The sequence below is a fragment of the Mus caroli genome, unplaced genomic scaffold, assembly GCF_978045245.1.
Source record: "Mus caroli unplaced genomic scaffold, Mus_caroli_1 scaffold_17, whole genome shotgun sequence".
NCBI classification, from domain to species: Eukaryota; Metazoa; Chordata; class Mammalia; order Rodentia; family Muridae; genus Mus; species Mus caroli.
Genome location: NW_028227272.1, coordinates 29,833,300 through 29,860,993, shown reverse-complemented (window position 1 = coordinate 29,860,993; position 27,694 = coordinate 29,833,300). Strand labels below are relative to the sequence as shown.

Here is a 27,694-nt window from a genome sequence, read left to right as displayed (position 1 = left end):
CACTGAGCCATCTCACCAGCCCTATATTTTCATATTACATATATGGTATATGGCTTTTAGAAACATTTGTAACAAGTTGTAACTTTTCTTGTTTTAATTTTTTAAGTTGATTTATTTTGGTGTGTGGGTATTTTTCCTGTATATGTATCTATGCTCTACCCGTGTACCTGGTGCGTGTGGAGGCCAGAAGGAGAGTTGGAGCCCTGTGACTGGAGTTCATGGCTAGTTGTAAATTGCTGTGTGGGTGCTGGGAATCAAACCTGGGTCCCCTGGAAGGACAGCCATCTCTCTAGCCCCATTATTTCAGTCTTGAGTGTCATTTCTTACTATAACTTGGCAGGCTTAAGACTGAGTTAGTAGTTAGGAACCTATTTCTGCCCCAGATAGTTGAGTCACTTAGCTAGCTTCTAATTCTCTTTAAAGGAGGGTTGTGGTTAGAATCCTCCCACAAGAAAATAGAGGATTACATCCTGGGACTGGCTTTACTGTGAGCAGGTGAAAGGACTCAGGCGGAGATGGGTTATGCATCTTGTTTGTGTCTATGACAGCTTTATCAAATCTGCAACGAAGAGGTTCTCTCTGCCTAACACATTTCAAAGGCTTTGATTTGTCCAGGTAAAGGTTACATGTGAAGATGATATCCATCCAAACAATTACAGTCGAACAGGCTAGCAAAAATGTATCTTGCCTGTTAAAATGCTTTTCAGATAGCGCTGGGGTTAGAGAGACAGCTCAGTCAAAACCCTGCTTGCCTTATAAGTGGCAGGACCTGAGCACCCAAGCAAACATGCTAGACATGATGGTACACACTGGGAATCCTAGTGCAGAGAGTGGGGCTTGGTAGCTGATGGGAGAGGATAAGGATACTTGGGGCTTACTAGGCCAACCATCGCAGCATAACTGATCCACCTCAAAAGAGAGAGACAACATTTCTGAGGATGACACTTTGAGGTCGTCCTCGGGCCTCCATGTGTCCCTGTATAAATACTCCTCCCTACCCCCAAACATGCATGCACACACTCTTGGGAACAGGGACTTGTCCTCCATGGTGAGGACTTACATCTAAGGTTCAGGCACGAATGGATTAACCTAATATCACTTTGTGAACTTCAAGTTAATTCAGTGTCTCAACTCTGGAATTATTTATATCATCCAACTTTTAGAGGCTTATGTTTCTTCCAAATGAGCGTCTACCAAGTATAGAGTGCATGGGATACCGTCGAAGAGCTGTGTCTTTGTAGCTTCAGCCTCTTGGAGGCACTTTCTTGTGGGAAAGGAAGGTTCTTTAGCTCTGTCCAGAGGAAGCTGTTCGGAGTGCTCAGAGGTTCTAGGACCTGAGAGTTCCAGCCGGGAATGATGTCTGCTTCGTGATGTTCTTTAAGAAGTTACTGTGGGGTCAGCCCAGAATGAGTCAGAACACGGGTATGCAGCCACTTGCTGAGCCACACTGGCTGCTAGGCCTGTAAGGCTCGATTGTAGTTTGTTGGAATGTGAAAACCGAGTTACTCAAAATAGACCAGAGGTTTATTAGCCCTGTTGAAGCATAGGATATATAGTCCGTGAGGAACAGTTGGTAGTCAGTTGGCCTCTGGAATGGCAATTTCTCATAATATAAAAATAAATGACACTTTAAGTGATTACCTTAGTTCTGGGGGCATTTTAGGAGTGGGGTAGAAATACAAGAAAAGTTTGCTGAGTCAGTATATCTGTTTTTAAGACAGAGTCACTCTGTTGCTCATGTTGGCCTGGAACCCTCTTTGTAATACAGGCTGGCCTTCAGTTTGTGACAGTCTTTCTGTTGAAGCCTTCTGAGTGCTGGGATTATGGGAGTGAACCACCAGCTGGTGATTCAGATGTTTAATCAGGAAAAGAAAGCCCAACTGTCTCCCTGTTCAAACAAACTCTTGTTCACAGGGCCTTCAGAGCGAATCCCAATCTGCCCATCCCTCAAGTATAGACGAGTCTCCTACCCCACGCCTGTCACTTCCTTATCTTGGGATTTTACTGTCTGCCTTTACTCTGCCACTTTTCTAAAAGAACCCAGGGAAGGCACAAAAGTCAGTTTTGTATCAATGGAAGGAATTAGAATTCAGAATCCTTCCCCTGCTGGTGTGTGCGATTTAAAGTACTCAGGATTACCTTTCCTGATGAAGATCTTTTCTGTTTCCTGTAACCACCATGAAAAGAGGAAAGAGCAACAGTCTACTAATGAAAAAGAAGATGATGTAATGTGTGCAGTTAATAGTCGGGGCTAAGAGGCCAAGAGCAACACATCATCCCCTCCCGCTCTCCTTGTCCCGTGGGTCAGCACAGCCAGCTCCTGCCTTCAACTGCACTTGGCTTTGAGTTTTTACAGTTTAAAAGCTGTGGTGAGAAAATGCTAGGGATTACGAGGAACCAGTTTGATCAAGGGCAGTAATTTTCTGACTTTTCCAATGGAATCTAGTAGAAGGTGACAACTGCCTGGTGTGAGGACATGTCTCAAAGTGACTTCAGTGCAAACTTGAAACCTTTTTGTTTTAATATCCACTTAAAAATCACAGGAAAGCCGGGCGTGGTGGCGCACGCCTTTAATCCCAGCACTCAGGAGGCAGAGGCAGGTGGATTTCTGAGTTCGAGGCTAGCCTGGTCTACAAAGTGAGTTCCAGGACAGCCAGGGCTATACAGAGAAACCCTGTCTCGAAAAACCAAAAAAAAAAAAAAAAAACACAGGAAAAAAAAATGGGTGACCTGGGGATGCAGCTCAGTAGTTAAGAGTGTTTGTCTGGCACAAGAAAGCCCTGGGTTTGATTGATCTCTAGCACTGTGTAAAACCAGAGCAGGTAGCAGGCACCTGTCATCTCAGCACTTGGGATGTAGTAACAATAAGATCACAATTTTTTACTTGTTTGTTTGTTTGTTTGTTTGTTTGTTTGTTTGAGACAGGGTTTCTCTGGGTAGCTCTGGCTGTTCTGGAACTCACTCTGTAGACCAGGCTGGCCTCGAACTCAGAAATTTGCCTGCCTCTGCCTCCTGAGTGCTGGGATTAAAGGCGTGTGTCACCACTGCCCGGCTAAGATCACAAATTTAAAGTTACCCTCAGCTACTCAGTGAGGTCTAGGGCAGCCTAGAATACATGAGACTGTCTCAAAAAAAAAAGTTACAAGTCGTCTGTGTTCTTATCTGTAATTGTGTGTGTGTGTGTGTGTGTGTGAGAGAGAGAGAGAGAGAGAGAGAGAGGTACCCTCTGCCCTTTACTATGCTCCACTTACTGCTTGGGAATATAGTGAATAAGAAGCAGGGCCGATGGCTTGGGCTTGGTTTCTAACATAAAAGGCTTCTTCTGACTTTGGGCTGGAGAAGTCAGTCAGTGGTAAAGAGCACTTTCTGCTCTTCCGGAGTACGGGTTCAATTCGTAGCACCTACATGACAGCTCACAGCCACCTGTCATTCCGATGCCCCCTTCTGCTTCCACCATCACCATGCATGCACGTGGTTACAGGCAGATAGGTAGGCAAAAACATCCGTTCACATGAGAATTTTAAAAAATATTTGTGATTGTAGACAGGTGTTTTCATCTTTTGCCTATATATTATCATTATTCAGAAATGGATCTTTTGTTGCTTTTTTGAGACAGTTTCTCTGTGTAGCCTGTGCTGTCCTGACACTCACTGTATAGACCAGGTTGGCCTCAAACTCAGAAATCCGCCTGCCTCTGCCTCCCTAGTGCTGGGATTAAAGGTGTGTAGCGCCACTGCCTGGCTCAGAAATGAATCTTTAGTGGAATGCCCTCCTAAAACCACAAATATACATAATATGCCATGTAAGTGAGTCTTTATAACAGTAATGCTCTAGGGTGGGCCCTAATGTTGAAGTGAAAAATTAATAGGGGAGAGAAGGTTAGGATGTAGGGCAGGAGATCCTTTTTTCTCTTCCTCTTATTTTTATTTATTTATCTTTTGATCTGTATGATGAGGATCAGGCACAACAGACCTAGCTAACCATTGGGTTTGATTTCAGGAGAGAGCACTGGCAGCTGCTGGGTAATTTGAAGACGACCGTGGAAGGTTTGGTGTCAGCCAACTGCCCCAATGTCTGGTCCAAGTATGGTGGCCTGGAGCGGCTGTGCAGGGACATGCAGAACATCCTGTATCATGGGCTCATCCATGACCAGGTATGTAGAGCTCATCCCCTCCCCCGCTCCGTGCCCAGCTCCGGCTCCCTTGGTGCCGGATATGCCACAGGTGTCAGAGCAGTGAGAAAACTGCAGGGGTCAGGGGACACATCAGCAAGAGGGGACATCCGTCTGGTTCCTGTCGATTCTAAAACACAGGTGAAACTGTTGGCTACTTATAGACTTATTATCTTTTCCCTCCTGAGGTCAGAATTCTCAAGTAAGTTCATTAGGCTCAAACTGTGCTGTACTGTGCTAGGAAATTCTAAACAGTTCTTCCTTAATTTCTTCTCTTCCTCCTCCACCACCTCTTCTTCCTGTCCTCTTCCTCCTCCTCCCCACCTCCTCTTCTTCTGATGTTGTTTTGTTTATTTCTTTGTTTCAAGACAGGGTTTTCCTGCATAGCCCTGGCTGACCTGGAACTCACTGGACCAGGCTGACCTTGAACTGCAGAGGTCTGCCTGCCTCTGCCTCCTCCTGAGTGCTAGGACTAAAGGCCTGGGCCACCATCGCCAGTCTAAAAATTTCTTCTTTCTAGTCTTTTCAGCTTCCAAGCTGTGTCCCTTGTATTCTTTGGCTCTTGGCCCCCACTTTTCAGAGCCAGTAGCATAATGTCTCGAAATGTATTCCTGCCTTTATATCACCTTTCCTTTCTGTGAGCTCTTCCTTTTTTTTTTTCTTTTGATTTTTTCCAGACAGGGTTTCTCTGTGTAGCCCTGGCTGCCCTGGAACTTACTCTGTAGACCAAGCTGGCCTCGAACTCAGAGATCCACCTGCCTCTGCCTCCTGAGTGCTGGGATTAAAGGGGTGTACCACCATGCCCGGCTATGAGCTCTTTCTTAAGGGCCCTTATAATAACATTGGTCCTGCCTTGATGGTCCATCTCTAGAGTACTGAGTCAATCCCAACTGAAAAGTCCCTTTTTCCATAAAAAAGTAACAACTATAGATTGTTACTTTTATAGTTGTTATAGATTAACAACTATAGTCCCTTAGATTCTAGGGCCTGAACATGGCATCTTAGAAGGCTTTGTTTTTGTTGTTTCTTTGTTTCTGTTGTTGTTCTTTTTGCTTTTTTTTTTTTTTTTGGTTTTTGGTTTTTCGAGACAGGGTTTCTCTGTATAGCCCTGGCTGTCCTGGAACTCACTTTATAGACCAGGCTGGCCTCGAACTCAGAAATCCACCTGCCTCTGCCTTCCGAGTGCTGGGATTAAAGGCGTGTGCCACCACGCCCGGCTTCTTTTTGCTCTTTTGAGACAGGATCTCATTGTGTACCCCTGGCAGCCCTGGAACTCACTGTGTAAACCAAGCTGGTACCTGGGAGGCAGAAGCAGGCTGGCCTGGAACTCACAGAGATCCACCTGCCTCTCCCTCCCAGGGCGTGTCACAGTGCCTAGCATCTATCTATCTATCTATCTATCTATCTTCCTTTCTTCCTTTCTTCCTTTCTTCCTTTCTTTTTTTCTTTCTTTCTTTCTTCCTTTCTTTCTTTCTTTCTTTCTTTCTTTCTTTCTTTCTCTCTTTCCTTCCTTCCTTCCTTCCTTCCTTCCTTCCTTCCTTCCTTCCTTCCTTCCTTCTTTCTTTTTTTCGAGTGACTATTTTTACATTATTTACTTATTTATATTTATGTTAATTTGCCTGAATGCTTATCTGTATGCTGCCTGATGCCTGGCGCCTCAGAGACCAGAGGAGGGCGTCAGATCCCTGGGACTAGTTAACAGATGCTTGTAACTGGGTGCTAGAATTAAACCCATGCCCACTGGAAGAGAGCCAGTACTCTTAACAACTGAACCATCTCTCTGGCCACTAGGAACCATTTTTATCAGCCATAGTCATAGTCTCATCTGTATAAATAAGTGTAGTAGTTATAAAGAAGAGCTATAGAACAGTAAATAAGGCAGAGTATAAATTTGTCTTGCATACCTTGTGACATGTAACCAGTGAGGTGCTTGGCAGGTAAAGGCATGTGTCACCACACCTAACAACCTGAGTCCAATTTCTCAGACACACTTGACAGAAGAAGAGAACTAACTGCCAATTGTCTCTGACTGCCACATAGACACCATAGCATGTATGGTGCACAAACGTACAAAAATAATTAATAAAAATTTAAAGTAATTAATAAATTGTTTTCCTATTGCATGTTGTCCTGTGATATATATAATTAAGAACATTGAAAATTTGAAGACAACTTGATTTAGTGAAATCTTATTATCTTCCGTACCACTGGAGATCTTGCAATGCTGTTTAAGAAAATGCCATCCCCTTAATCCCAACACTCGGGAGGCAGAGGCAGTTGGAGGCCAGCCTGGTCTACAGAGTGAGTTCCAGGACAGCCAGAGCTGCACAGAGAGACTTATCTCAAAAAAAAACAAAGAAGAAAATGGCATCCATGTTATCTAATTCAAGACCCATTTCTCCCTTGGTTAATAAATCAGTGCTATTGACCACCGTCGCTTCTTGATTTGCATGGTATTATCTTCTGATGCCACAGGAAGCATTGTCCTGAGTCTTCGACCATTCTTTCAGTTTCTGTACCTGAATTTCTTCTTGGATTAAACATTTTTTAAAAAATGATATTTATTTATTTATGTACATGTATGTGAAGATCAGTGGGCAACTTTCAGGACTCAGATCTGTCCTTCCACCATGTGGGTCCTAGGGTTGGAACTCAGAGCATTAGACATAGCCAGTACCCTCACCTGCTGAGCCATGTCCCTTGCCCATTACAGGGTTCTAAAGATGGAGTCACTGTGTGTACTCTTGTGCCCCCACCCCACCCCCATTTCCTTGAAGCAGTCTCTTGTCACCCATGCACCTTGACACTCAGCTCAGACCTCGGTGCTGAGCTCCAGATCTGAACCTGCTGTCTCCCTCACACTATCCTGTGGTTGGCTGCCCCACCCAACAAGCAGGGTGCAGCTAAGTATATTATCTCTCAGGAGACTGCATCCCATCTTGGTGTTCTTTATGCTCATTTGTAGCACTGAACTACCCAGTGTTCCATTCACAAGTTTGGGATTCATGCCAGAATGTTTTGTTAAAAACAAAGTGCAAGTTTCCCAGGCTGGTGACCAAAATAGCTACCAGATTAGTGGTGCTGTCATTCGGTGGTTAAAGTGCTTGTGCCTTGATAACAAAGGTTCTTTTCTTGGCCCTGTTACTAATTTTACATTGTCACATAGTAACATAACCAGATTACATGATAGTTTCACCATCTGTACCACAAAGGGAGAAATGTTGATGAGACTCTCAAATAAAACAAGCTTGCAGATGCAGAATGGTATAGCTTATCTTTTTAGAATTTTTTGTTTTTGTTTTTGTTTTTGTTTTTTGTTTTTCGAGACAGGGTTTCTCTGTATAGCCCTGGCTGTCCTGGAACTCACTCTGTAGACCAGGCTGGCCTCAAACTTAGAAATCTGCCTGCCTCTTCCTCCCAAGCGCTGGGATTAAAGGCGTGCGCCACCAACGCCCGGCTCTTTTTAGAATTCTTAAAAAAAAAAAAATAGCATGAAAGCTATCCTATAGAAGCCCCCTCCTTCAGAAGGAAGCAATTTAAGAATGTGTGTGAGCACTTACCACACTAGCATCAGTAAGTGGGAGCAGACACACGTGCAGCATGGATAGGCGCTTAGTCCACAGAGGCCTGAAACAGAAGCTGCACGTCAGTTTTATTGTGGCCCTGTGCCTTGTTAAGGTCTAAGAGTTAAAGTCAGCATCAGACTTGTTTTTCCCCTGTCGTTTCCTTCTAGAAAGTTTAGTGCTTTCAAAGGTTTCAGCCTGCTGTGTCATCAGGAAGCTATTCTGGGTGTTGTGCCCTTGGAAAGAGGAAGGGACACATGATTCCTGTTGGTCATTTCTCCTCTTTGTTTTCAAAAGGATGTGCTATGGACGTGAGCTGTGGTTTGTTTTAATCACTTGGGGACCCCGGGAAGCTGAAATGGCATGACTGTAGTCTTAGTGGGATCTCGTTGTTACCAGCTGCATCTGGGCCACCTTTCCTGAGGCCAGGTGTATTGATAACGTCTCTGCTCTGCCGCTTACGAATGTGGAGACAGTTCCTGAGATGGCTCAGCTAAGAGGTGAAAGGGCCCCTCCCCAGCACAAGAAGAAACTGCTTTAGCAGTGTAGATGGCCCAGTTAAAATTATTTACTTTTTATGTGTATATTGTCTACATGTATGTATGTATGTGCACCATGTGTGTGCCCAGTGCCCATGGAAGCCAGAAGAGGGCATTGGATGCCCTGGAACTGAAGTTGCAGGTAGTTGTGGGCCTCATGTGAATGCTGGTCTCTGCCCTGTGCGAGAGCAGTCTGCACTCCTAACCTCAGAGCCGTATCTCTCTAGCCTAAGTATCTCTCTAGCCTAAGGTAGCTTCATTTTGTTGAAGCCATCCCCCCCTCAAAAAAAACAAAAAACAAAAAAAACAATAGGGTTTCTCTGTAGCCCTGGTTGTCTTGGAACTCAGTCTGTAGACCAGGCTGGCCTCTGCTTCCCAAGTACTAGGATTAAAGTTGTGTGCCCCTGTGCCCCGCTCATAATATATTCCTTACTTGTTCACACTTTAACATGTGCCATAAAGACTCAGAAAAATAAACCTCACTCATAAACTTAATACCAAGTAATAATATTACTTTTAGCACTCTTTTGGATGTTCTATATTTTATTTTATTTTTTGTATATTTAAATTCTTATATTTAAAAGTTAATTTTATGCCTTTTAAGATAGTTAAGATTGTACCATGTGTGTCACTTGGTAACTTACTTTAAAATGTTTAATTTTTGACTATATAATACACTTTACATGGTTACATGGCTAAAAAAGAATTTTTTAAGGTTCATTTACTATTATATCTAATAACACTGTAGCTGTCTTTAGATGCCAGAAGAGGGTGTCAGATCTCATTACAGATGGTTGTGAGCCGCCATGTGGTTTGAACTCAGGACCTTCAGAGGAGCAGTCAGTGCTCTTAACCACTGAGCCATTTCTCCAGCCCTAAAAAAACTTAAGAGTATAAAAAAATATAGTGAAGCCGGGTGTGGTGGAGCACGCCTTTAATCCCAGCACTCGGGAGGCAGAGGCAGGCGGATTTCTGAGTTCGAGGCCAGCCTGGTCTACAAAGTGAGTTCCAGGTCAGCCAGGGCTACACAGAGAAACCCTGTGAAAAGTCTCTCATTATCTTCTGGTCCTGTGAGTTACTACTTTTACTAGCTTCCTTCCAGAGTGTGTGTACTTACAAAAGTAATACAAATAACTTCTTTTTATGTGTCCTCATTGTTTGCATTTGTTTTGCATTTTTGAGATAGGATCTTGCAATGTAGCCCAGGCTAACCTTCTACTTGAGATCCTCCTGCTCTGTCTCCTGTATGCGTCTACAGACATGGGGTACCATGCTCAGCTCCTGGTTTTTATATTAAATATGTATACACACGTATATTTTAAAATATATCTACACATACGAATTATAAAAACGACCTAATGGGCTAACAAGATGTCTCAGTGAGTGCTTGCTGCCAAGTCTAACCACTTGAGGGACCAACTTGGTAGAATTAGGGAACCAACTCCTGCCAGCTACCCTCAGATCCTCTGTACACTGTGACATAAATTTGAGGCAGGCGTACACACACACACTATATTAAAGCTGTGATTTGGGGTCAGTTAGAAGGTGTGTTAAGTGAAAAGGACAAGGTGTAAAATAGTGATGAGAATATGCTAATAACATAGAAATCTCTGGAGAAGACAGATTTGTCATTTTTAAGCGGCTACTGATTATCTGTAGCTCTCCCATCTAGGGGTGAGGCCCTGGAAAATATTCCCCTCCACTCTGGCATTTCAACCGATGTTGTCACTGTGCCGGTCTTACTTAGGCAATCATATTGTTAAGATTTCATGGTGCGTGCAGCTTCCCTGTCACAGCAGTCGCTGCCCCTCAGCAGGCACCTTAACCTCTGGCTCTTACAGCTGTTTCCCCTGAGCCTTAGGCGTAAGGATTGCATTGTAGATCATATCATCTTTTAAAAACATTTCTACATTTACTTATTTATTGAGGGCGGCACGCACTCAGGGTTGGTTCTCTCTCCCCACCATATTGGTTCTGGGAATCTAACTCAGGTTGGCAGGCCTGGTCGCAGGCGTGCTTACCCACTGAGCCATCTTGTTGGCTGGCGTACAGTCTCTTTAATGTGCTCGTAGATTCAGGTTGTTAGTGCTTATTGACAAGCTTTGTATTTATGTTCATTGGGGATTTTGGCCAACAGTTTTTGTTTTTTTGTTTATTTGTTTTGTTCTGTTTTTGTCTGGCTTTATATCACAGCTTTTTAGAGGTTGGTAATTTGTCTCGGAGCCATCTGGTTGTGAGCTCTGTTGTATTGGGACATATTTTGCCAATGATTTAAAAAGTATCATTCATTGCTCTGTTGAGGTTTTCTGTGTGCTCTTAGTTCAGGTTTGGTAGATGAAATGAATCCCAGCTGCCTGTCTCACTGGGTTGCAGTGAGCGCTACATCACCTGAGTTCTGGAGATTGAACCCAGCACTCTCCTGGCTGAAATTTAACTATCGTTACATGTTTTCCAATGAATGGGCATATAATTCTTTATAGTGGTCCCTACCATTGACCCCACCCCCACCCCCCAGTCCTTGGGACTAGAACCAAGAGCCTTAGTTTTTGTTTGTTTGTTTGTTTTTAACTAGTTGGATTAGTATTAAGAACTACCTTGTGGGGAACTGAACAGTGCAGAGAAAGCGATGAGAAGGCAGGTGATGAGAAGGCAGGTAACCCTCACTGTGCGCCTTCCAGACCATATGCAGATCATATGCAGATCATATGCAGATCATATGCCGGCGGGCTGGGCCTCTCCAGGAGAATGAAGGGTTAGGGCTCAGCCAGTAGAGTGCGCCCATGCAAGGAACTGGGTTCAGTCTCCAGAACCCAGGGGAGGTGGCTGCTCACTGTAATCCAGTGCTGGCGAGGCAGAGACGGGAGGCTCCTTGGCATTCACAGGCCAGCCAGGCAGGCCAGCCCACCGTGGAGCTCTACTGAGAGACATCACAAAAACAGGGAAAGGCGCTCCTGAGGCTGCTCACCCAAGCTTGATCTCTGTGAACATGGGGACACATGCACCCATATACACAAACCGGGCAGCCTGTGGAAGCAGGCTGTGCTCAGCCTCTCCCTCCTCCCCTCCCCTCCTCCTTCCCGCCCTGCTGTTCTGTTTTCTTGTTTTGGAAATAAGATCTCCTCTTTGCACTCAAGATCTTCTGCCTCCACCTTGCAAGAGTTGATATTACAGACCCGTGCTGCTGGGTCCAGCCTTTGTTTCTCTCTGTCTATCTCTGTCTGTCTGTCTGTCTGTCCCTCTCTCTCTCACTATCAACAGCTGACTGGGACTTTGGGCGAGTGGCATCTGCTCACGCTGGTGTTTGTTTGGCAGGTGTGTTGCCGCCAGGCTGATTACTGGCAGTTTGTGAAAGACATTCGGTGGCTCAGCCCGCACTCAGCCCTTCACGTTGAGAAGGTAAGAGTGAAAGGGGAGCTGGCTCACTGGGGTGTGGCTGCAAGTCTTCACGGGTATTCTGTTGGAAGAGTCTTTGCTCCCTGAGATAGCAGTCACCGACTCAGAGGGGAGGCTTAACCAACCAAGCAGCCTTACAGGTTCAGTACTCCAGGGTGCTTTCTCATCTCCTGGGAAAGAGCTTAATGAAACTCTTAAATATCACATCTTTAATCCAGAGCTTGATAGGCAGAGGCAGGTGGATCTCTGTGAGTTCAAGAACAGCCTGGTCTACAGAGCAAGTTGAGACAGTCAAACCTACACAGAGAGACCCTGACTTAAAACAACAATGACAGTCACACAGACAAAAATGTCTAGGCCCAGTGGCAAGAGTTTGAGTGCAGAAAGGTGCAGCAGACAGAGAGGAGCGCAGTTTCTGGCCAGAGTCCAGAGTCCAGTGCTCTGAGGGCCTCCTTACGAGCTTTGCCTTGTTCTGGATTCTCGAGTCTCCGGCTCTACCCAGCGCTCCGTGTGTCCAGCCAGGGATATAGTCCAACAAAGTTACACAGCTGGTTCTAGAATAATCACCGACCATTTTATGTGTGCTCTTAACTTTTTGTTATAGAGAAATTTAAATGCATCTAAGTTAGATTAAGGAAAGAACTCGAACCCCCTATCCATCATCCCTCGTCATTTCTCTTTGTGTGGCCTGCTTCGTTTCCTACTCATCCCCGCTGTTGGATTCATTGCTCAGATGAGGTCGGGAAGTATACTGTCTTCTAAACATCCAGAGAACAAAGCCACAGGGCCTCAAACCGGCCTTCTGGGTATGAGGAAGTCCAGGACCGTCTTTCCTTCCTTTCTTCCCTCCCTCCCTCCCTTCCTTGCATTTATTTGTTCATTCTGTTCTGTCTACTGAGGTAGAGCTTCAGTAGGTAGCCCCAGGCTGCGCTTGAGTTAACAGGCGTGTGCAGCCGCGCCTAAGCACCTGTACTGTAGCCACTGCTACTGATGTACTCCGTGGTGCTCATCCCAGCTGTGAGACCGTGTCCTTAGAAACACAGAAGGAGGAAGAGGTTCCAGGCAGAGGTGGTTAGAACTAGAATTTTTAAGAGAACCTTGAGGCTGGATGGCTCACTGGTTAAGAGCCTTGGCTTTTCTTTCAGAGGACCTGGATTCAATTCCCAATGCGTACAGCCCACTGTAACTGCAGTCCCCAGGAATGTAATGCCTTCTTCTGAACTCTTCAGGCGACACATCCACGTGATGCACAAACATATATTCAGGCAAAACACTCATAATGCATAAAAGAAGCAAGCACTGGAAAAAATTTGTTTTCAAGTAAATCTTTGGTGACGTATTTTTTTTCTTCCCTTAGACCCACCATCTACATGCACATATACCACATTTCTCTCTGCAGACTTTCTGAAATAAAGGAGTCAGAGAGGTCAAGAGGTCACAGCCCTTTGAGTCCTTCCTGTGCCTATCCTAGAGTAGGTACCTCTTTGGAGATAGGACTCAAAGAGCCAAATGTAACAACCTTGCTTCTCCTGGGATCACCTCCTGGGGCTCACCTGGGGCCTGATAGAGTAGACAATCCATCCATCCTTTTATTCTCCTCCTGCTATACCTTCTGGAAGCTAGCTGGAGAGGATACCTCTTGGTAGCCTACCCTTTACTGTGTCTGCCAGGATCTGTGTTTGATTTGGGCCTCTTTGCCTCCCCAGTTCATCAGTTTGCATGAGAGCGACCAGAGCGACGCTGACAGCGTGAGTGAGCGCGCTGTTGCAGAGCTGTGGCTGCAGCATAGCCTGCAGTGCCACTGCCTCTCAGCCCAGCTCCGGCCTCTGCTCGGGGACAGACAGTACATCAGAAAATTCTACACAGGTAAGTAGAGGCCACACGGGGCTTTGCATGTACTTCTGTGTTGTCTTCCATCTCTCATGTCCTCTGTATAGTACTTTTGAAGCCAGCGTCTCCTAATTCTCACTTGACAGCATAGACTCTACTGAGAAACACGCAGCCAGCCTTCCTTTCACCTCCCACAAAGCACACCTATGCTAAGGTGTTGCTGTGCTGCTCCACGCAGACTGTGAGAGGAAAGGCCACGAGCAGAGTACTTTATGTGCTGCGCTTGACAGTAGGACTGATATCTTCTAGGCAGAGAGCCTCGCGGATTTGGCCAGAGGTACCCAGGGCCAGGATCCAATTCTGGGCCTTTCTGGTTTTGAGACTTCTTACGTTAGACTGCACACAGCTTGGCTTTCCTAGACTTTACTTGTCCCCAAGTCCCTTCTCTACACAGAAGCCTGCTTGCTTTCCCTCAGCTCTGCTTTCCCTCACTGTCTCTTTCTCTGAGCTTCTCTCTTCAGCACTGTGGTACCTCTTTTCTTCCTAGAAACTGCCTTCCTGCTGAGTGACGCCCACGTCACAGCCATGCTCCAGTGCCTGGAAGCAGTGGAACAGAACAACCCCCGTCTTTTGGCTCAGATCGATGCATCCATGGTAAAAGGGGCGAAGGATTGCCCGTGTCTGTCCTGGCCTCTCCACTTCACCGTGATGTGCATGCCACGGGAGCCCATGACTTCCTCACTGAGGCAGCTGTGCGCTGACAGACTTATTTTTTCCAATGCTTGTAAAGAGTTGGGTGTGGTGGGATGTGCCTGCTGTCTTCGTCTGCTCTCTATTGCTGTAACAAAACATCTTGACCTAGAGCAGATGTTGGCGAGGGAAGAGTTGATTTGGTTTATACACCCTGAGTCACAGTCCACTGAGACAGGAACTCAAGGCAGGAGCTGATGCTGAGGCCATGGAAGGATGCTGCTTCCTCGCTTGCCTCCTCCCATGGCTTGCTCAGCCTGGTTTTTTGTTTGTTTTGTTTTGTTTTCTATTCTTTTCTCATATATTCCATTCCATCTGAAGTTTCCCCTCCGCCTTCCCTCTCCCCCAGATCCGCCTCACCTTAGAAAGGAGCAGGCCTCCCGGGGTATCAATCAAACCAGTATAACAAGCTACAAAAGCAGACAAAGACTCAGACACAGCACCCTCTCCCACTGTAGCAATCCTAGAAGAACACTTAGCTGCACAAACACAACGTGTAGAACAACCAGAACATGTACACTTGCCTGCTCGACAACCTGATGGAGGCATTTTTCTCAGCTGAGGTTCCCTGTTGATCAAGTAGCTGTATCAAGGTGGCCAACACTTATAATCCCCAGCACTCGGGAGGTTGAGACCGAAGGGTCAGAGTTTGAGTCCAGCCTGCACTATTATTGTAAGTTCCAAGTTATGAGGTCCGATCTTAAAAAGGAAAAAGGAAAGAGGAGGGGAGAAGGAGGGTGAGGGGCCTAGAAGAGAAGAGGAGGGGAGGGAAGGGAAGGAAAGGGAAGGGAAGGGAGCAAAACTCCCCACCCCATTGTTAGCATTTCAATCCAAACACCTTGTAGAATGGAGTTCTCCTGTCTCTCCTAGTTGTTTAATGTTGACTGTGGTCACCATCCACAGAACTTTCCCCTGTGCCAGGCATGCTGCAGTACTAAAAAGCACGTGCTGTCTATTTAATCCCCGTGACTCTGGGAGGAAGGCATTATCTCTTTATAAAGAAAGTCACCCAAGGGTTGGGGAGATGGCTCAGTGGGTGAAGTGCTTGTTACAAAAGCAGGAGGACCTCAGTTCAGGTTCCCAGAAGCCATGTGCAGCCACGCATGGAGATGTGCATGTCTGGCTGCAGCACTGGGGATTGCTGGCCAGTTGCAGTGATTCTCAACCTTCCAATGCCAAGACCATTTAATACAGTTCCTCGTGTTGTGGTGAACCCAGCCAGAAAATTATTTTTGTTGCTACTTCATAACTGTAATTTTGCTGCTGTTATGAATCATGTAAATATCTCTGTTTTCCAGTGGTCATAGTTGACCCCTACAAAAGGGTCACTTGACCCCCAAAGGACCCGTGGGTTGAGAACCACTGGTCTAGCCTAACTGGAAACCTCAGGTTCAGTGAGAGACCCTGTCTCTAAAAGGTGGCGGTGGATGATATAGGAGGTCACCCGGTAGTGACCTCTGGCTTCCACACGTTTGTGCACAGGTACACACATGCATACATAAGGATGTACGACCTACCACAAAAGAAGAAAATAAGAAAAGAAGTTGAGTTACTAGGAGCCAGGACCAGGCATGGTGGCTCACTGTCGTAACCCCAGCTCCTAGCAGGCTAAGAGGCAGGGGTATTGACACAAGCTTGAGGGCAGGATAGTTTGAACTGCATCATGAGTATCAGGCCAGCGACATAGCAAGGCCCTGTCTAAAAAGTAAAAAGAAAAAAAGTCACTGAAGTGCACACTTGCCTTCTCACCCAGCACCTAGGTCAGATGCTTGTAAGTGACATGCATGGCTTAGACCACCAGTCTCTCTGACTTTCGATTCCACATGCATAATTTTCGATATGTATTTATGTGTGGTATACATATATGTTTGTATGCCTGTTCCCATATGTGTGGGTATACTAGTGCATGCAGACACACATGCATTTGTGTATCTGTATCTGCATATGGAAACCAGAGACTGGTGTTGGGTGTGTCTCCCTTGATTGCTCTCTATCTTATATACTGAGGCAGGGTCTCTAGATGAACCTGGAGTTTGTTGCTAACAGCTGATAATGTAAGTAGCCAGCTTGCCCCTGAGGTCCTCTCCTTCCCATGCAGGCCGCCACGCCCACCTGGGTTTTACACTGGTGTTGGGGATATGAACCCCCGTCCTCACGCTTGCAGAGCAAGTGACCTGTGCTCCTGGACCTCCTTCCCGGGCTTAGGTTCATTACTGCACTGCTTACAGGGGAAGATACACTAGGATTTCAGGGCAGAGCTGTGGGTACAGCAGCACTTCACAGTGTCAGTGTCCTACACTAGGTAGAGCGTAGCCATGGTCCAGGTGCACTGCCAAAGACTAGTTCTGTCAGGTCTCTGCGGTGATGAATGCCTCTCATCCGAGGCCTTTGTGCTCCACTCTGAAACGGTTTGTTTTGCTTTGCTTTGCTTTGTTTTGTTTTTAGTTTGCCAGAAAGCAGGAGAGCCCGCTGCTGGTCACAAAGAGCCAGAGTCTGACCGCTCTGCCAGGTTCCACATACACCCCTCCAGCTAGCTATGCTCAGCATTCCTACTTTGGGTCCTCCTCCAGCCTTCAGTCCATGCCACAGTCCAGCCACAGCTCAGGTATGGGTGATGTGTGATTGCTGTGTGTATTTTAGGCCTGGAAAGTAGAGGACTCTGGGAGTGCTCACAGGCCAGACCCTACTGCCTTTTGTTTTTTAGCCCCTTCCTTCCTTCCTTCCTTCCTTCCTTCCTTCCTTCCTTCCTTCCTTCCTTCCTTCCTTCCTTCTCCCCTCCCTCTTTCCCTCCCTCCCTCCCTTCCATTTTTCTTTCATTCATGTGTTGGTTCTGTTCTGTTAATGAGGCAGTTTTACTAGGTAGCCCAGGCTGGCCTTGAAAGTGTAGTTAGATGTAGGGGTGGGAATGGGCAGTCCTTATATGTGTCTTCATGTGTCTGGAAAGCAGAGAGCTTTGAGAGAGACTATGGGCTGGGAATCTAGGCTTGGGCTGGTATATGTTGTCAGACTCCACATCTTTGTAATGGGCACCATAAAAACGTGTGGAGCAGCAGTTGCTTGATGTGGTACATGGCTGAACAGCACTCAGAAGGCATAAAGGAGAAGATGGCTACAAGTTCAAGGGTATCCAAGGCTACAGAGTGAGACCCTGCCATAAAGAACCAAATGGAAAGTTATCTGTCAGCTAGCATGAATAATTTTGTAGCATTATTGGAGTAACAGAGCATCCTTAGAGGCTTCTGAGCTTCCGTTCCATGTTTCAAATCAGGTCTTTAGTTGCTAGCATTTTTTAGAGTACCTGCACCATGCTGGGTTCTCTTAGAATCAAATAGTATGTATTACTTCACTTGATCTTTAAAACAGTCCTGTGAGGTAGCTGTTCTCATGATTTCTCTCACTTTCAGTTGAATGATTTGTGCTGAGAACCAGGAGAGCCATTAGGTCAAGTACCCGTGCCCTTACCATACTAAACCATCTACGTTAGGCTGATCTCTCCTGTGTGACAAGTATCCCAAGCATCCTTGCCTGTGGGCCTGTGTGCGTACCGTAGAACTTCAGATCTCCTTTCTCCCCCCTTATCCTTTTTATACTCCAGAGAGAAGATCTACTTCCTTTTCGCTCTCTGGCCCTTCCTGGCAACCTCAAGAAGACAGAGAATGCCTCTCACCAGCAGAGACTCAAACTACCCCAGCTCCGCTGCCTTCAGACTCTACTCTAGCCCAGGATTCCCCACTGACAGCACAGGAGATGAGCGACAGCACTCTGACTAGCCCCCTAGAGGCATCCTGGGTCAGCAGCCAGAATGACTCCCCAAGTGATGTCAGTGAGGGGCCGGAGTACCTGGCCATTGGCAACCCAGCCCCTCATGGCCGGACTGCCAGTTGTGAGAGTCACAGCAGCAATGGCGAGAGCAGCAGCTCTCACTTGTTCTCCTCCAGCAGCTCTCAAAAGCTGGAGTCTGCTGCCTCTTCTCTAGGGGACCAAGAGGAAGGCAGGCAGAGTCAGGCAGGCAGCGTCCTTCGCAGGTCCAGCTTCTCAGAAGGGCAGACAGCCCCTGTCACCAGCGGGACAAAGAAGAGCCATATTCGCTCCCACTCGGACACCAACATTGCCTCCAGAGGAGCCGCAGGTAAAGATGAGCGTCAGCTATTGGGTAGCACGGTCCCCCTGAACTCGGGAGGGAGGGAGGAAGGACTTGCTCTTGAGGCCTTCAGATGGCAGAGGGAGAAGAAATGCTCCTGCATGACATGATGCTCTGTTCTGTCATGAAAGACTTTGATGGTGTAGAACTGAGGAAGCCCCAGTATGTTCTATGCTTTCCTTTTCATGATGCTAAGTACTAAATGCTTCCCTGATCCTCCCATAGTTCCTTGTATTGGGATAGTATGAGGATCGAAGTTTTAAATTTGACTGAATCTCTGACTTTGGCAGAGTCTTAAAGAGGTTTATAGATAATCCTATTAAATTCCTTCTGTTGTGACTCCTTAGAGGTTTGAGGAGGATATAAGAGTGAAGCAGAGGGCTGTTGGTTTCCTGATTCTATTAACAGGGCTAATAGTGAGCTTGGGTGGGCAGTGTGACCTTGGACCAAGTAGATGGGGTGACTGCTGTCACTAACCCAGACCGAGGCGGTCAGAGAAGGGCCATTTGCCCCACACACTCCCCATGACAGCTACTAGCTGGGTAGGAGCAAGCCTAGGTGGGGAAGGTAGGTGCCCTGCTTCCCGGGGTAACTGGGGTCTGTAGGCTTTGCTTGGGCATCACTTGTGGCAGGACATCTTTACAGTAAGTATAACACTAATTTTTGTGCTCAAAGCCATTATGGGTCAGCAAAGCTCCAGATACAAAATTAGTAAAAATAAAATAGGAAGTATTTAATGAGACAAAATAAAGGAGATTTCCTTTGCCAACTGGAGTTGCCCTTATCTCTCTGTAATTTCTAGAAAGATGAAAACTCAGTACCTCAACTAAAATCTGAATAATGAATGTTCATCTCTGTTTTCCTTCAAGAATTTAACATGATTGTTTGAACTCCTTAGGAGAAAAATCTCCAAATCAAAGCTTCTTTCTATAAACGTTTTCACTTGTAGAGTGTTGGGGTTGATCCTCAAGCCACATCTGCTGGAGCCCTGGTGTCTGCTCCACATGAGAGCAGTGGTCTTTGAGCATACCAAACTTCCCTGCTCCCACATCCCAATGTTTTGTTTTTTAATGGAACCCAAGGCCTTATTCCTGCTAGGCAAGAGCTCTACAGAGCGACATTCCCAGCCAGCCTCCCTGGCTCTATTCTTGAATCTGTGTGGATTCCAGAAACCATGGTAACCTGCATGGGAAAAGGGAGCCGGAGAAAACCTGTGCAGAAGGGTCTGAGCATGGGTCTTGTAGCTGCTTGTCCAAGTTACCCCTCTTTCAGCCCCAGTGTTCCCTTTTGGGAGTTAATGTCACCTCTTCCGCCAGGTAAAAGTCACTGGTTGGTTTGGTTTTTTTTTTTCCCCTTTCTCTAATCCTGTTTGTTCTGTCTGGATTCTCCTCTGCACCTCTTTACCTGCAGGAGGCCCCAGGAATATCACCATTATAGTTGAAGATCCCATTGCAGGTTTGGGAGCCAGTCCCCCACCTCCTCGTCCTTCTGTTCCTCTGTGACCACCTCGCTTAGTTCAAAACCTTTTCCTTTTCCAGTCTGGTGTCAAATCAAGTCTGGCTAGTTTGATCCTGCTATGGTGCTGTGAGCTATCTGTAAGAGGATACTGGTATTTCACATGATACGTGTTGTGCCCTAAACATGCTTCCAAATGCCCTAGTCGTTCTACCAATAGCTTCTGGAAGCCATAGTCAAGATAAAGCAATTCGGCTTTGCCCAAGGGTGAAAGAGGCCTGCTGTTTGACTAAGGCCTCACTCATGATGGGTCAGTGGCAGGCAGGGCACATTTTAACTGAAGACTCACATGTGGATTATTTCCCTTGACTTAACACCAGAATGTGTCTTATTCCTCGCATCTTTGCATGGGTCTTGCCTGATCAAGAGTCCCTGTGTCCTCTTCCTTTCCGGTCTCCATTCCCTTGTGTGCCTTCATACCCCATGCGAGCCATGGAACATTTCCTAGTAATTCTGTCTGTCTCCTCTTCCCTTCTCATGGTTGTTTAAAATGAGATTGGTATTCTATTCTGAGTACTGTAATGATGGCGTTATTAATGTCTGGGTGTGTTAGTAAAATAGTGGTGAGGAACCAAAACCTGCTAGTAGTGGAGAAGTCACTGGTGTGTTATCTTGCATAAGAGAAAATTAAAGAAGAGAGTCCACAGGACCTTAAGGAAAAGAAACAGAGAAAACATTGTGAGCAAGCAAAAGGAAGTGCTGAGTCAGTTGAATGGGTGCAGTTGAATGGGTGCCCTTAGGAGGTGGGCACTCAGGACAGAGACCTAGTGGCTTACAGAGCCAAAGACACAGGAATGGCATTGCAGGTTATATGGTGTGCCACATGGCTGGGCAACAGACCATCTCTTCCCTTGTATCAAGGTACCATGGTGATTGCTGGCTTTTCCTTAGTTCAGTAGACAGAAGCAGAGCCTACTGCCAGACCCACAAGAAGGATACAAAATTACTCTGTGTGTGTGTGTGTGTGTAGCAGCTGACAACTTGGCATTATTTATCAGTGGAAACAGATGAATGATTTAATCATCTGCTCTTCCAGAGCATACTGCTCATGTCTCAGGCATCCACTGCTTTTCCTACTGTACAGTTTGTTTGTTTGTTTGTTTGTTTGTTTGTTTTTGAGACAGGGTTTTTCTATGTAGCCTTGGCTGTCCTGGAACTCACTTTGTAGACCAGGCTGGCCTCGAACTCAGAAATCCGCCTGCCTCTGCCTCCCGAGTGCTGGGGTTAAAGGCGTGCGCCACCACGCCCGGCTGGCTGACAATTTTTAATTTACTTTTGAATATCAGTTTTTCATATCTTATGAGCCCTTTGCCAACCTCTTCGTTTGTGAGACAAGACTTTGCTACGTAGTCCACGTTGGACTTGAATTCACAATGTGACCCGTCCTGGCCCCAAAACACTGTGTGCTAGGACTGCAGCCTCGTGTCAGCATGCTCAGCACCTGCCTTCTCTTGGAGCTTCTCCTCCTCTCTGCTGGCTAAATCCTCTGCTTTGGAAGCCATCATCCTCGGCCTCCCCAGTATTGACGTGGTGTTACTTTTACTCTCCTGAGTTTCGTTTTTATTAGGGGAGGTAATTTTTCTGATACTGTTTTAAAACACAGTGTCAAGGTATTGGGAAATTTTCAGTACACCTATTTTTGATTTTACCATCCCTTCTGAAAACTCTCTTTTAAACTAGTTTGTCAAGAAGTTAGTGATTGGCCGGGCAGTGGTGGCTCACGCCTTTAACCCCAGCACTCGGGAGGCAGAAGCAGGCGGATTTCTGAGTTTGAGGCCAGCCTGGTCTACAGAGTGAGTTTCAGGACAGCCAGGGCTACACAGAGAAACCCTGTCTCAAAAAAAAAAAAAAAAAAGTTAGTGATTAGCCGGTGCTTTTGTAACATTGGTTTAAAAGATGGAGGAAAGGAAACTGGAAGACGTTCTGATTTGGTTTTCACCTTGGCGTTGCCTTGTCCTTTCCCCTTAGACACACTGGCATCCCATCTCCTCCGTGAGTTCTGTATTCTTGGACTGTTGTGAAGACTTTGGGAATGAGAGAGTTAAATGTTGTTCCTGTTGCTCACTTGTATGTGTGTCTTATTTCCTGCTGTGGTCACTGACACTAGACTCCTGCAATGATGACTTGAATCTGAGACCCCTTCCCTCCTCTGGCCACTGCAGTGCAGTCAGCGCCCCAGCTCTCTGTGCATAGAGAACAGTGACTGAGCGCTCAGAAGGCAAGGGCGGAAACTGCCCTGCTCTGCTCTCTCCCCTAGCCTGCTGAGCCCTGCATTGTGGAACCCATCTCAGCCTGTGGAGGGCACTGCTCTCTCCTGTCCTTCTGCCATTTTCAACACTGAACTTCTACTCCCTGTGGTCCTCACTGATGTAGGGTTCCCACCCTCTCTTATGCTCCGAATGCCACCACGAGTGTCTGTAGTACCACAGGTGATGGCAGCCTGAGTGAGCGAGAGCCTTGACGGTGGGTCTTTGTGTAATTCCCAGGAGACGAGTTCCACGTGGGAATCACTCACAGTCCTTTCCCTCCGCTCAGCACTGTGTTAGTTCTCATTCCCTTTTCCATAGAGTAGGAAGGACAGTGTATTACAGATAAGTTTAGATAGGAAAAGGATGATCCCTAGGGTCTCACATTTATTCCACCATTCTCCTTCCAAGAGGTTTGGTGCTCTGTGACTCTTAAAGAGTCTAAATAATATCATTAGAAGATAGATGTCAGCTGGGTGTGGTGGCACATGCTTTTAATCCCAGCACTTGGGAGACAGAGGCAGGTGGATCTCTGAGTTGGAGGCCAGCCTGGTCTACAAAGTGAGTTCCAGGACAGCCAGGGCTACACAGAGAAACCCTGTCTCGAAAAAAACCAAAAAAAAGAAGAAGAAGATAGATGTCTTCATCCAATTCTCCCTCACCTGGGAAGAGTTGAGCGCACCTTTAATAGAAGACCATCAGACTTCTTGAAGAAGCATAGTTGTTACAAGTTTTTGTTTCAAGACTGAAATTTTATATCTACACTCCAATTCCCACAGAGGGTGGTCAGTACCTCTGCTCAGGAGAAGGCATGTTTAGAAGACCATCAGAAGGACAGTCCCTCATCAGTTACCTCTCTGAGCAAGACTTTGGCAGCTGTGCAGACCTGGAAAAGGTGAGGTGCTCAGAGGGGCAGATGAGGAGCTTGTGCAGTGTGGGGTCTGGCCTATGGGAGCTCGTGCAGTGTGGGGTCTCTGCTGCCACAGTTCTAATGAGATTCTGAGTACTCGGGAGTAGCTATGAGCTGCAGGAAAGCTCAGTGAACTCGTCTGGGGACTCTTCAGGGAGCGTATGCTCAGCTTGTTCTTTGACCCCATGGCCTCACACAAATACTTCTTCCACAATCAAGTTCTATTTTTTTGTTTGCTTTGCTTTGTTTTTCGAGACATGGTTTCTCTGTGTAGCTCTGGCTGTTCTGGAACTCACTTTGTAGACCAGCCTGGCCTCAAACTCAGAGATCCACCTGCCTCTGCCTCTGCCTCCCGAGTGCTGGAATCAAAGGCATGCGCCACCTGGCCAAGTTCTGTATTTATTCCTGGGATCTTATATGTGTACATTATATCTGTGCACTAGTCTTTTATATTGGTACATGATATTTATCTTACTCCTTTGTGTATGAATGTATGACTTTAGGAAAAGAGCCTGTTTGGAATTTCTGCCATGTTCTCTCTTTCATTAGCCTTTGTTTCAAGGATAATGGCCTGGCTTGATCAGCTTAATTAGTAGCGAAGAGTCAACTATCTTATCAGCAACATCTGGAAAGAACTGCAGTGTCCAATAGGCAGGGTCCAAAAGCATTAGACATGGATTCAATATAACTATAAGCAACATTTTGCTGTTGGTTTTGAGTCAGGGTTTTACTATGCAGCCCAGACTAGCTTCAGACTTTAGATTCCTCCTGTCTCCGCCCTCTGGGGCAGATTACAGGTGTGTGATACCTTTGAGTAACTTTTTAAAATCAGTCATAAGAGAAAACAGCAGCTGATAGAACTTCAAGTTTTATCTTCTTCAGGAGTTGACTCAGTTTAAAGTGTTCATTCTTAGAAGCCATGTCATCAGACTTCTCTAGAAGATCTGGGAGTGTCTCATCTTCTCCAGAGCAAGCAGTGTTTCCCATCATAGTCTGGGCAGAGCTTCAGCTAGCCAGACCATGTGAGGCTGGTCTGCATGCCTCAGCAGCACTGTTCATTGCATTTTCTCAGTGCCCTATAGTGGTGGGAAAGTTTGCTGCCAGACACCTGAGTTAGCATTAGGGCCATGGAGGTGGTCCCTTCATGTGTACATAGATAATCGCGTCAGCTTCAGGGATACTGTTTTGTGTCGACCTTCTTTGAGGAACTACCGTTTTCATCATGTGCCGTGGCTGCTCTGTGAGCTACATCTTCCTTCAAGCACTTCCCCTCCCACCAATGTGCCTGGTGCTTGCAGTTTGGTGACTTTTTTTAAACCATAGTTTGTTTCATTGTGTTGAGCGGAGCACCAGGGAGTAAGGCTAACGCTGAGGTCTTCGGCTGAAAGCTGAGATGTTCTTCTCATTTTTATACAGAACATGGAGCAGATGAGACAGTCATGGCCAGAGACTCTAGAGCAGGTTGTCTGCCCGCCTGCTGTCCTTACAGCAGACAGGTGCTTTTCCCCTGGTGTTTCTGAGGAAAGCGCGCGTCTGTGAAGCTCTGCTTCCCCACAGCGTACTCAGCAAGGCGTTCCATACTTTTAGTCCCCTAACAAGCAGCATCTTTGGGGTCCTCCTTCCTCCAGGAAAACGCTCACTTCAGCATCTCCGAGTCCTTGATTGCCGCCATTGAGCTGATGAAGTGCAACATGATGAGCCAGTGTCTAGAAGAGGAGGAAGTAGAGGAGGAAGATAGTGACCGAGAGATCCAGGAACTGAAGCAGAAGATCCGCCTTCGGCGCCAGCAGATACGCACCAAAAACCTGCTCCCTGCATACCAGGAGACTGAGAATGGAAGTGAGTAGGCCTGTGACCGTCGAGTACATGCCTCTTTATGGCTTCACAAGCTTGGGCCATGTGGCCTTTCACCTCTGCTCTTCATGTGACATGTTATGCCTCAGCTGAGGGTTCCTCTGCTGTCAGAAGGCAGTACTGTGGTGGTCTGTGTTATTGGTGATGGTGTTATTTTTCCCTTGATAGACTAGGAATATCCCTAGAACTCATGTTTCCTACATCAGAAACAGCTTTATTTCAGAATGGGCTTCCAAGGTGAGAACTAAGGCCAGGAGTCACAGATGGGCTTCTCCAAAGTTGAGTGGAGCAGCAACAAGTGTCAGTTCTGTGTATAGCTTCAGTCCCAGCTAGGTCCTGTCCCTGATCCTGTCTGTGACTGTGACGATCTCAATATCACAGGCTTCCGGGTCACCTCCAGCAGCTCCCAGTTCAGTTCACGGGATTCAACACAGCTCTCAGAGTCCGGCTCTGCTGAGGATGCTGACGACTTGGAAATCCAAGGTGAGGAATGACAGCTTGTTACAGGGGTGTTTATTACTTGTTTCTTCTCATTTGAAATGCTGGGCTGAGTGACCCCTGAAGAAGATCTTCACTATGACCCATTACGGAGCACCGTTATTGTAAGGGATGGCTACTCTTGCTAAAAACGCTGATAACATGCATGAAGATGACAGCCTTGATCAGAAGGGGGCCAGCTGTTGGTGTTACTCTGACTCTGTCCTCACGTCTGTACCTCTCTCTTGGGTCCTCACAATTATTCCTCCTCCTAGCTGAGCCAAACCATATGATTTAGACTGTTTCCCTGGGCTCCATAACACCAGGAAATTGCTCCAAAACCTGTTAAAAGGGGGGAAAAAAGCTTTATTGTAATTAAAAAACAAGACAGGAGTCATTAAGGGAGAAGCAAAAAAAAGAAAAGAAGAAATAAAGGAAAACCCATGAGTTTACATAGCTTTAATTCCTTTGTCAGCAGACTTCGGGCACTGTCCAGCCTTGGTGCAGTCGTCAGTCAGTGGAGGAAGTGGGGCTGCGATGGGGAAAACATGCATAGGAAAGCAGGTCACTGAATGTGCCTTTTGCATCACCGCCTCCCTGAGCCCTGATAGCAGGCCAAAGAAACAAGTCCAACCTGGTGACTCAGGGAGTTACTGGTTTACTTATAGGCTACATCACTAATAATAATAATTATAATGGTAATAATAGTAATTGTAAAAATCATACCAGCATGAGCGACAGACTCCCAAGAGCTCCATAGACAGAGTCCTGCCTTTGGCTAACAGCCTCCTGTACATTGTAGTACCTCCTAAGACCACATGCAGCCCGGTATAGCACTACTCAGAGCCCAGGACATAAGAGTAACTGAGCAGCGGGGCAGTGTGGTGACGCACACCTTTAACCTCAGCACTCGGGAGGCAGAGGCAGGCGAATTTCTGAGTTGGAGGCCAGCCTGGTCTACAGAGTGAGTTCCAGGACAGCCAGGGGAACACAGAGAAACCCTGTCTCGAAAAGAAAAAAAGAAAAAAAAAAAAAAGTAACTGAGCAGCTGAACTCTCAGGCAACGGTCTGATGGTCTTCCACCCCAGTCTGTGTGAAGGAGAGTGGCAGTAGATTCCATCTTGAGAAGGTCTCGTGGAGTCTAGCCAGGGATCAGCTGCCCTGCTTCCAGCCTGGCAGAAGCCACATCATACTTGAAAAACATGCCTCACAACAGCCCTATTTCTGCAAGCCATAGATTTCTTCAGGTCCCAACAAAAAGACAAACTAGCAGCAAATAAACACAATAATTCAGGTTTATAAACTCTCCTCCATGGAAAAACTAAGTGTGACCTCCTTACAGAGCTGAACTGTCAGCACTCCATTATAACAGTGTAAAATGATACTGAATAGATATATTATTCTTTTAACCTTCAGAGTCCTCCCAAGTAACCAAAGTTTTTCCCACTCTGAAATCCAGATTTTGCACAAATTGTATAGGCCTCTAAGATATTTTTTCTGTGTTCTTCTTAATGTATCAGATGGCCACTTAAAACTCCTTTTCCCACTTCATTTTTCTGTTTTGTTTTTTGTTTTTGTTTGTTTGTTTGTTTGTTTCAAGACAGGGTTTCTCTGTGTAGCCCTGGCTGTCCTGGAATTCACTCTGTAGACCAGGCTAGCCTCGAACTCAGAAATCCACCTGCCTCTGACTCCTAAGTTTGGGGAATAAAGGCGTGCGCCACCACTGTCTGGCTCCCACTTCATTTGTCAGTGGGTTCTTTTTAACCATAATTCTCACAAAGTACACTCCTATTGGAAACTGTTGCTTCCTTTGTGGGCTCCCAGGGTGTGTGTGATCAGCTAATTCCCTGTTGGTTCTGACAGAAGTCCTTAAAGGAAACAGCCATAGGGCATGATTTCTCAATTCTAGGCCCCTGCCGTTCTCTATGGTGTGGGACTGCCTTGAAGCTTGAGGTGTTTGCCTCTACACTCTGCCCTCCTCAGTGCTCAGAAACATGGCCAGCTGTTCCTAACATCACCCTTAGCTCCTCTGGGGGAGGTGCTTGAAGCTGGACTGGTTTTGGGAAGTAATAGCATGTCTTTTCCAAGCCTTTCCTCACGTATGGATATGAGCTGCACAAAAGTCACAGCCTGACCCCAAGGATTGTCAGGCTCAGAACTTTCTTTCTGTCTTTATCCTCATTATCACACAGATGGTAGCGAAGGCTCTAACCTGACTCCCATGTTACAGAATGGACTCTCAGTGTCAGTGGCCTCACTGTTCTCAGGTAGCCGTGCTGGAGGTGTGGAGGTGCTTCTGCATGCA

The 27,694-nt window shown here is 46.4% G+C and overlaps 1 protein-coding gene across 5 annotated transcripts in view; it reads left to right on the top strand.

The window, feature by feature from the left end:
• Rubcn (rubicon autophagy regulator) overlaps positions 1 to 27,694 on the top strand; it is a 54,707-nt gene that overhangs the window by 14,928 nt on the left and 12,085 nt on the right. For 2 of the 5 annotated variants that reach the window (XM_029470263.2, XM_029470257.2), the window contains exons 2-12: positions 4,000 to 4,153; positions 11,586 to 11,669; positions 13,373 to 13,532; positions 14,044 to 14,150; positions 16,692 to 16,851; positions 17,842 to 18,375; positions 19,798 to 19,842; positions 22,928 to 23,043; positions 24,687 to 24,897; positions 25,294 to 25,395; positions 27,582 to 27,656. In XM_029470263.2, coding sequence (XP_029326123.1) covers positions 4,115 to 4,153; positions 11,586 to 11,669; positions 13,373 to 13,532; positions 14,044 to 14,150; positions 16,692 to 16,851; positions 17,842 to 18,375; positions 19,798 to 19,842; positions 22,928 to 23,043; positions 24,687 to 24,897; positions 25,294 to 25,395; positions 27,582 to 27,656 — 1,633 coding nt within the window. In that variant the 5' untranslated portion in view covers positions 4,000 to 4,114. The remainder of the gene's footprint in view (positions 1 to 3,999; positions 4,154 to 11,585; positions 11,670 to 13,372; positions 13,533 to 14,043; positions 14,151 to 16,691; positions 16,852 to 17,841; positions 18,376 to 19,797; positions 19,843 to 22,927; positions 23,044 to 24,686; positions 24,898 to 25,293; positions 25,396 to 27,581; positions 27,657 to 27,694) is intronic. The other 3 variants (XM_029470258.2, XM_029470261.2, XM_029470262.2) reach the window with 3 other exon arrangements.